This window comes from Taudactylus pleione, unplaced genomic scaffold, assembly GCF_031769625.1.
Source record: "Taudactylus pleione unplaced genomic scaffold, aTauple2 ptg000044l, whole genome shotgun sequence".
Lineage (NCBI taxonomy): Eukaryota > Metazoa > Chordata > Amphibia > Anura > Myobatrachidae > Taudactylus > Taudactylus pleione.
In genome coordinates, this window is record NW_028284446.1 from 7,290,276 (window position 1) to 7,300,254 (window position 9,979).

General features: G+C 42.0%; 1 protein-coding gene across 1 annotated transcript; it reads right to left on the minus strand.

Annotated features, from left to right (window-relative positions):
- Positions 1 to 6,427: 6,427 nt before the first annotated feature.
- On the minus strand, positions 6,428 to 9,197 carry LOC148537782 (transcription factor JunD-like). The gene has a single exon (XM_088460312.1). It carries the CDS (start codon positions 8,752 to 8,754, stop codon positions 7,867 to 7,869), a length of 888 nt encoding a protein of 295 aa, XP_088316438.1. The 5' UTR covers positions 8,755 to 9,197; the 3' UTR covers positions 6,428 to 7,866.
- Positions 9,198 to 9,979: the final 782 nt, after the last annotated feature.

Consider the following 9,979-nt stretch of genomic DNA (forward strand, 5'->3'; position numbering starts at 1 on the left):
ACCCTCCAGGAGGCCATTTACTCCCTGCTGCGGTTCAACAAGGAAGGGGTTATTACTCCAATCTATTTTATGGTTTAGAAACCAAATGGGTCTCATCGCCCTATTCTAAATCTGAAAACCCTCAACAAGTTTATCAGTGTACCCAAGTTCCGTATGGAGACTCTTCGGTCAATTATTTTGGCAATGGAACCTGGGGATTTTGTGGCTTCCCTGGACATTCGGGATGCATATCTGCATATGCCTATCACGCCATCCCACCAACAATTTCTAAGGTTTGCTGTCCTACAACAACATTACCAATTTCAAGCACTGTGCTTTGGTCTATCAACGGCCCCTCGGGTCTTCACCAAAATAATGGCAGTTATGACAGCCTGCCTCAGGGAATCAGAATACTCCCTTACCTGGATGACCTTCTGATATTGGCACAATCTCCAGCTGTTCTGCATCACCATCTCCAACTCACCATTGCCCTCCTACAGACACACCGCTGGATCATCAATTGGAAGAAATCCTCTCTTTCTCCAATACAGCGGATGGTGCATCTGGGGACAAGATTTCGGCCCTAATATTGCGAGTGCGCAAATTGCTATGCAAGCAAAGGCTATCCATTCTATCAGCGATACAGGTCCTGGGGTCAATGGTGTCCACCTTTGACATGGTGAAATAGGCTCGATTTCATTCCATGCCTCTGCAACAATTGATTCTCTCCTGGTGGAATGGGCAGTAACATCTAATATGGTCCCAAAGGATCCTTCTCACTCGGGAGGTCATCTCTCTTTATTGTGGTGGCTACAAAAGGATCATCTGGACAAGGGTTGCCCATTTTTTATTGCAAATTGGGTGCTCCTCATCATGGACGCCAGTCTTCATGGATGGGGGGTGGTGACAGGTCATCATACTTTTCAGGGAAGATGGACAAATCAGGAAAGTCACCTGCCCATAAACATCCTGGAGCTGCGCACAGTATACAAAGCGCTCATCCTAACACAGGACCTACTCCAAGGCAGGCCAGCTCAGATCCAGTCCAACAACGAGACCACAGTAGCCTATCTCAATCATCAGGGAAGCACACAAAGTCAAGCAGCCATGAAGGAAGCGGCAAACATTCTGATCTGGGCAGAACGTCATCTTCCGGCTATCTCGGCAATATTCATCCCGGGAGTCCTCAACTGGGAAGCGGTCATCAGGACATACACGCCGAAGAGTGGGCTGGTTCTGGAAATACAGGGGATAAAAATGTGTAGGGTTCTCCTGTATTATCCAGAACCAGGACCTGAATTTTTCTAGCAGGGGGGGCTAATACCACAGCCAGGGGAGCTCTTTCACCTGGTCCCCTGGCTGAAGCATTAACCTTGACCGCTTGTCAGCCAAGGCCGGGGAGAGCTGGGGACCCCCCCAATAAAGGGGTCCCCTTCTCCGGGGCACCCCTGGCCTAAGCTGATAGCCCGGGGCTATCCCCGGCCAGTTGGTGCCAGGTTGATAGTGTAAAGGTGGTGCATTTGAAATAGTATAAAAAAATTGTCTTTTGCTGTGGAACTACAGGTCCCAGGAAGCCTCCCCCACATGCTGGTACTTGGAGAACCACAAGTACCAGCATGCAGGGCATTATTGGCTCGCTGGTGCCTATCGTTCCACAGCAACATAAATCTTAAAAGAAACAGAGGACACACACACCGTTGACAGTAAAATGTTATTAAAACATACATGTACATACACTATCTCACATACCTATGTATCCCTGTAGCCCATCTGTCCTCTTCTCCATGTAGAAAATCCATAGGGTACCTGTATAAAAAAATATCCATACTCACCTACTCCTATGTGTGGATCGGATCCCCTTCGGTCCTAAATAGGCAATCCCAGCGAGCAGGGGAGGCTTGCTGGGATCTTTAGTTCCACAGCAAAAGACAATATTTTTACTATTTCAAATGCACCACCTTTATACTATCAACTAGACACACACCGGCCTGGGGTGGCGGAGATAGCCCCTGGCTATCAGCCTAGGCCTGAGGTGCCCTGGAGAGGGGGACCCCTTTATTGGGGGGGTCACCAGCTCCCCAGGGATCCCCGGCCTGGGCTGACTAGCGGTCAGGGATAATGCTTCGGCTGGGAGACCCAGTGAAAGGGCTTCCCTGGCTGTGGCATTAGCCCCCCACTAGAAAAAGTCTGGTGCTGGTTCTGGTAAATACAGGGGGATCCTACTCATTTTTTCCTCCTGTATTCCCAGAACCAGATCAGAGCCCAGTGCTGGTTACGCAAAATACAGGGGACCCCTACGTTGTTTGTCCCCTGTATTTTGCACAACCAGCATTGGGTCACTAAAAGTTCGGGGCTGGTTGCTCTTTTAGTATGGGGGCATGCCATTTTTTTTTTTTTTTTACAGCAGCAGCACTGACTAGTCTCACTGATCCCATCTCTGCTTCTGTGTCAATGACACAGATTCTATGCATCTGTATCATTGACATATGCATCTGTATCATTGACACACAGATGCTTGTAGCACGGATGTCTCTGATTCATGCTATGCATCTGTCATATCGCACACAATCTAATGAATATGCAAATCATTAGATCGTGGACGATAGATTGGGTGAATATCGTGCAGCTTTACTACACATCGTTCACTGGAGCTGATGGGGGGAGAGTTCAAGGGAGATTGCAAACGTGATTGGATCGTTTTGCAAATCTCACCGTGTGTGGGGGCCTTAAGATTTCTTTGTCATATATAACCTATTTACATTTACCCCTGAATATTGTCCACGAGACTGAGTTAAAGCACTTCAACCTGACCTGCTATATAACAACATTGGAAAAATCTGGCTGCGTAAATCAATAGGAAGCTACAAGTTCTCTGCTTGCAGCTTTCACTTGGTCTAATCAGTTACACCTCCCTACGCTGTGCATTCAGCTTTTGTTTGTAGCTAGGTTGATTCACAACAGTCACAACCTTCTCCCTGTTTTATGACCAATTAACCTTGTCGATTTTGGCAGGTGCATTTTTTTTTCAGTAGCTATGATGTGTTGGGAAGTATGTAATACAGTCTACACACGGTAACATTATTCCTTGTTATGTACTTTGGCCTAATGTCAACATGTAAATGCATTACAGGATAATTTTGACAATAGAAGATCTGTAGTGGGATTCACAAAGTACACACTTTATGTTGTGAACGAAATATCATTCCAATCCGCGTGGTATGATACATCGTACAATACATCATATAGTGTGTACCCAGCTTTACCGATTTTGTCTATACTAGAACTCTAATCCATACTCCAGTATGAACCTTCCATTCTACACAAAATGCTCTCTATATTACTGTATTTGGCACTTAATTTATTATTGTATAAAGTGTGTCTTGGTTGAAAACAGTACAATTGGTACAACATTCAGGAGCAGCGGATTTTATGTTAGATGGAAGGGTTAAGGTGCATATGCACTACACAAGTGTAGAACGACTGTATGATTACAACATCGTAATCGTTCATCATACTGTGCAGTGGATATTGAGCCCACACTGAACGATTTGTCATTCTTTGCAGGCACCCTCCCTCACCCCCGAACATGCACAACCTGACAATTCTGTACTCTTCTAACTTGCCGCACGCGGTAATTGAGGGACTAGGAACTTCCGACTGTGTTGGGGAACCTTCATATGTAGCGAATGGGGAAACGTTATGCATGTACAACAGGTCATTTCCGGTTGGACACGTGGAAATACATGTCCCGCCGATGACGTCATGATGGTATCCTATTCTGGCTAACGCAGAAATGCGGGCCGGAATCGATTATGGACTTTAAGATTATATAATCCTATATTATTAAATTATATTTTAATGTTGGTAGTATGTTTACTGTGGGGATTCCATCGTTGTGAGATCAGTATTGATATCTCTGATATATACATTTGGGGATTATACATGAATAGGAGCTAACTGTTTGATCTGGGTTATGCAACAATTTTTGATAGGCTCCGCCCAATATTGATTGAAAATGGTTAGGGTAGGTATAAAATCCCACACATGGATGATCCCTATACACCTTGAGGAAGGACCTGAGGGGTTCGAAACGCGTTGGTGGTAAGGGATTCTCCATTCGGTGGGCCATAAGATTTTTGATTGTTGGTGTTTCACTCATTCCGGGTGAGTGGGATTACAACTTTTTATGTAACCACACTTTTTTGGAAGGCCCATCTGTTTATATTGGACTATTTTTTTATGTTGATGTTTATGCTGCTTTGTTTGGAGAATAAAAATATTTTTAACCAAGAATTTTTGAACATCTGCACTTTATGAAGTGATGCTATATGAACTTGACGTTTACTGGAATATGTTGGTATGGTATTGCTGATTGAATACCCAGAGGGATAAACCCGTTGAGACGACCCACTGGGATATATAAAGATACTTTTTGTGGAACATCTAAACCTGAATTCAGGTGAGTTTGTTCCCTAAAGGGGGATACCCGCATGTAATACCCTTAAATTTAGATTGAGGAGGAAATATGAAAGATACCTTTTGATGAATGCATCTCACCTAGAATAGGTGAGTTACTCACTAGCTCATCTCGATCATACCTATAATACATGGGATTTATACACAGACTGTGTTTTTGTTTCTCTTCTTTTTATTGAGAGGAAGATTCCATAGTACGTCAGGAACCAAAAGAGAGAGACAGCGCCCTGTGGACCATTCATTTGTGTTGTTTATATGTATCAAGGTGTAGTGCACCTCAGAGTGGACTAGGGCTGCAGTCCAGGAGCGCAGGCTGTTGTGGTGATATTTTTTTGTACCATTTAATACAAGCAGGTCAAAGCTGGAAATTGCACACTTGCAGAATTGATAAATTTCATATGCATATGATACATTTGTAACTTTTCACTTATCTATACAAATTGTTACTAAAGAAACAAGACTTTGTATCCAATTGGAGCAATACAGCTAGTGCTCCCAATACACAATCTTGCATAAGATCAGGAATAGTAATTTAAGAGCCCCACTTATTATCTGTGTCTGTTTCTTAAGGGGCCTATTCATTACACGACTTTTTGAACAATCCAGCCAAAACCAGGAGGTATTGGTCGCATTGTTCACAAAGTCGTGTAATGGATAGCCGGCAAGGACCAGCGATGCGCGTGCACGCTGGATCCTTGCTGACCCCGACTATCTACGGAACATGCTGGTCAACCTGATAATGCTCATCAGGTTCCCCATGTTCCGAGATAGGAGGTCAGGATCCTGCACTGAAAGACGTTCAGTGAATGCCGTTCAGTGCGGGCACCGCACCCGGCTACCTGCAGGTCTGAACGCTAGACGTTCAGTCTTTCAGGTCGCCTAATGGATAGGCACCTTTACAGTTTTAGATCTGTAGGGCTCATAGATATTGAAGAGCTCATTATCATTGATTTAGTTACGATGTCATTTGGTATTTACTGATATATGTATATTTAGGTTAATAAATTGCCTTTACATATATTCTACATTGTGTGGTGTCTCTCTTTGGGTCCGGGATAGGCACTGTGGCGCTATCCTTTATTTACATTTCAACAGTGTCGACGTGAGAATGTCGACATGCTTGCAATGTTGACATTTGTCTTGTCGACACTGTTGAAATATCTACATGATTAGAATGTCAAAAAACATCCCTGGTGGCCTAGTTGTGACTTACCTGGTACTGCGGATGTGGCGGCTCCAGTGATGTCTTTAAGGTGTGGTGGTCAGATGATGATGACTTCCAGTGGTGAGTATGTCTAACCCTCTCCCTAGTACCTAACCCTAACCTCCCATACCCTAACCCTCTGCTGTGGATCCACGCAGAATGTCAGCATTTCACATGTTGACATTTTAACACTCCATGTTGGCATTTTAATGTTTACTTCATATATGTTGACATTGTCAACATTGTAAATGTTAACATTTTAACTGTATCCCTCTTAGAACATGAATAGTCTACTGCACTGTGCCTTTTTCACACTAACGCACCATCAGCAGATCACACGATAGTGATTGACAGATCTTTGAGGACGTCATTATCAGTACCTACAGAATTTCTGCCTTGTTTTCCAGGCAGATCCAAAATGTGCCTTGGTGCATTTTAGACAAATTCAGGATTGGAATATTATATAAAATAATCAAAATGCAACAGCTCTACTTTCTGGCATGCAATTGCAAATTGTGACACTACATCTGATTTTTAACGGCACAATTTAGTCTGGCAGATCACCATGGGAATTGTAACAACAGCTGTATAAGGGCGTGTTAAATATTCTGCTCCTAGTGGGGCACAACTAGGGGACAAGACGTTACACGCCCTCAATTGCAGCCTGTATAACACATATAGTAACCCATATGTTGTTAAGTTTAGATACTGCAGTCCTAAATCTAATTCTTAAAATGCTGAATTAAAAACCAATATACCTCACAAAAATAATCATAATACAAAGCTTTATTACATAGTGCTGTATAATATCATCACTGGAATGTACTGTAACAAAAACTGCATAAAATATACTTACATTCTGCAAAAACAGCTTTATAAACAAAACAAAATAGTTGTGTGAAATATATTTACATTACCTTACAAATTAAGAAACCTGAGCACATTTTTGAAATGTATCATATTACCACAGACTACATAGCTCCAGCATTTAGTGCAGGAGTGGCCTGGTGAAGAAAGATTTTTCCAGTCAAAAATGGATCATAGTCTTCTGAAAAATGATTCCTCAATATTGTAAACATTTGTGGCAGATCTTCACCTGTCAGGTCCCATACAGTATATGCATTAAGAGCTTTAGCCCAGTACATCTTATGCTGGGCATACACTATACAATTATCTGTCAGATATCTGTCCAATCTGGTTGGTTGGAATGAAAACCTGGTAATGTATGGGAGCAAATGACAGTCGATCATATGGTCTTAATCACTGGAAAATGTGCAAAAAAAAATTGTTCAAATTGGTTACATTCGTGTTACCAATTTGGTTGAATGACCATGTTTGTGAGCAAATGGTCGATTGTCATTTGCTCCCATACTTTACCAGATTTTCATTCCAACCAGCCAGATTGGACAGATATTTGATAGAAAATTGTATAGTGTATACCCAGCATTAGTGACACAATTTATAAGCTGGTAATGAACACTGGAAAGTTTTCTTAATTGCAGCATGTACATCTACACTTTTTGGAAAGTTAGCTTATTTTTTGAAAGCAGTGCACAGTACAGTTATCCCTCTATATAATACCAGCTTAAAACACTGGGAAAACCTGGCATCAAGACAAGGCTGGTGTTTTAAATAGTGTGGTATTTAATACATATTAGTGCACATTTGTGCACAGAATATAACGTGGTAATGGTGGTATTATAACGATTCTGACATAATGAGGGAGACACAATGATCTGCATACACAAGGACACGGCTTATTCAGATTCCATAATAGTGTTCCTCAGATCACTGGGAGAACTGCAACTTCTGAATTTACACTACTGACTTCTGGACAGATTGTAATTGTATGCATTTTTGGCCTGTTTTTCTTTGTAATTCACTACTGGGAGTAATAGCAGTGCGTTTATGCACAGCTCACCTTCTATTGAATGCAAAGCATAACAACACATCAAGGGTCCATAAGTACATACCATAAGAGTCCATGAAGTCCATGATAACGTTACTTAAAATTATTGCAAAGCCTTTTTACAATTGCCGTGTTTTATATTTGTAGTTTGTGTGATCATAAAAAATGTCAAGTTAGTTGAAACCAGGGAAGAAAATATGGTAAATGGTTTCGACAAACCGCTTGATGTCCATGAAATTGTAACACTTGATAAATGTGCTCTGCAATGCAGCCATCATGAAAGAATGTTTAGGCTATATCAGTATACATGGACATGGTGTGGTAAAAGCTGGCAACCACTATTAACATGACTCATAACCTTCTGCTTTAGATGTGCCACCTGCTCTCTCAGTAAACTAGCCGTGGAAGCCAAATCTGTGTTCTGGGTTTTCAGGCTCTTCACTTTCTCCTCTAGCCTTGAAATCCGTTCCAATTTTCTTTTTCTGCATTTGGAAGCTGCTATCCTATTTCTCAGCTTCTTCCTTTCTGCTTTGATCCTCTCCTGGTTGTCCATGTCTATGGGAGATAGTGGAGGACTTTCTCCAAAACTAGCCCCCTCTGGCACTATTTGAGGCTCATCTTTTAATGAATGCAGTCTGTGTGTATGAAAGGTAGACTGCTGCTGTTCTATGCTGCTTGGTAAAGGAGGGTAAGAGACAGGGTCTGTACAATAGTGCATTGTGTTCCCCATCAAGTCACTGGAGTAACTGTTAAGGTTGACATAAACAGGAGTATCTGAAGGTGGATGACCAGTAGCCCCACTACTCGCAGAACCCATCTTCATGCCTTTGCTCAGCTGATTTTGTTTGTGTAGATCCTCCAATGCCTGAACAAATCCATCTGCAAATTCCTGCTCCTCACTGTGCATCTTAGGATACAGAAATTGGCTACTAGTAGGAGTTGTAGTGACCAAGCCATTTGATTGGATAATCAGTCTCTCAAGTTCAGGGGATGCCAGTTTCAAAAGGCCCAAGTCGGATGAAGTGAGCAGACCATCCTCGAGCTGGTGTCCTTTTTCATGTGACACGACTTGATCACCTATGTTGAGATTCAAATTTTTCTTCATCATAGTGCTGGCAGTTGTGGTATAAGCAATGGGAGCTGGGTATAAATTCAACAAATCATCATGGTAAAAAGGTATTTCCATTATCCTCTGGCACTATTTGAATAAAATTAGGGGAAATTCTCCCCTTCCAGAAAGCCTCAGTGCTTATCAGAAATAGTGAAATAGATTTCTGCCAAGTCAGGAAATCCAGCAGTAGCTTTAGCGCTTTCATTTATTGCTTGCACTTATATTTTAGCCAGCTGTCCATGTGTGGCCTCTTCTTGGCAGTGACAAGACAGATTACAGTTCCTTTATCGAACAGTATTCACCTTATTTGGATACCCAGTTGATGTCCCTGCCTTTGTTCTTAGTTATTCAAAAATATTGAATTTGTTTTTCACGAGTTGCTTAGAAAAGCTGGTTAAAAACAGGAACTCTGAACATGTTCTTTTCTGTATGGCTTTCTCTGCAGTTCAAGTTTTCAGTTCTTTGTGGTTGTCAGTTTGTTACTGCAATTCTCCACCCACTTCCTCTTCTGCACTCTCATGCTGTAATAAGCAACTCCACTGCCTGCTTTCACTTATATACCCTCCCTATTCCATGAGGACACTTTCCTGCACTGAGATTGGTCAGATATGACGTCCTGAGATTTCTCCATTTGCATAGTTGTCAGGGTAACTTTATGTAAACTGCAAACAGCGAAATGCAGTCTGGGTTGAGGTAATTGGTTAACCCATCTGGTGCTGGAAAGCCTCAGCCAGTGAGGAAAGAAAGAAAAGTCATATGGGGGTTTATTTTTGTATTTAAGAGCTCATCTCAGCAGAGAGAACGTCAGGGATAATTATAGGCATATGCAGTGTATTGAAAGTTACTTGAAGGCTTAACTGTTCTCTACTTTCATATAGAACAGCTAAAGAAGCTATCACAAAAAAACAATGCAACATGCAGAATTCGTTTTAGTCCAGCCTGACCCAATGTGGTTCAGAACATGATATGTCTATTTAAATAAGTAAGCAGTGTTTTTTCAAAGGTTAACCAGCATTTATTATACAGAGCATATCGACCTACGTATTTGCACTGTGTATACTAGCCCAGTCAGTTAACACTTCTAAATATGATTCATAATTGTAGGGGTGATTCAGAGGTGGTACAGTTGCAGTAGCAGTTTACATGAAATGGGTTTACACTAAAAAGCTCAATGATGTTTAACGTGGCACTGTCACTGAATGCCACGTTTTCATGCCAGTAATGCCCCGATTGGATTGCAAAAAATGATCTCTTCGGCCGGAAGTATCATGCAGGGACACGGGCTCTCAAAGGAGCCCGT

What these genes read in the sequence shown, in the direction of transcription:
- LOC148537782 (XM_088460312.1), bottom strand. Translation starts at nt 8,754, where the DNA reads ATGGAAATACCTTTTTACCATGATGATTTGTTGAATTTATACCCAGCT.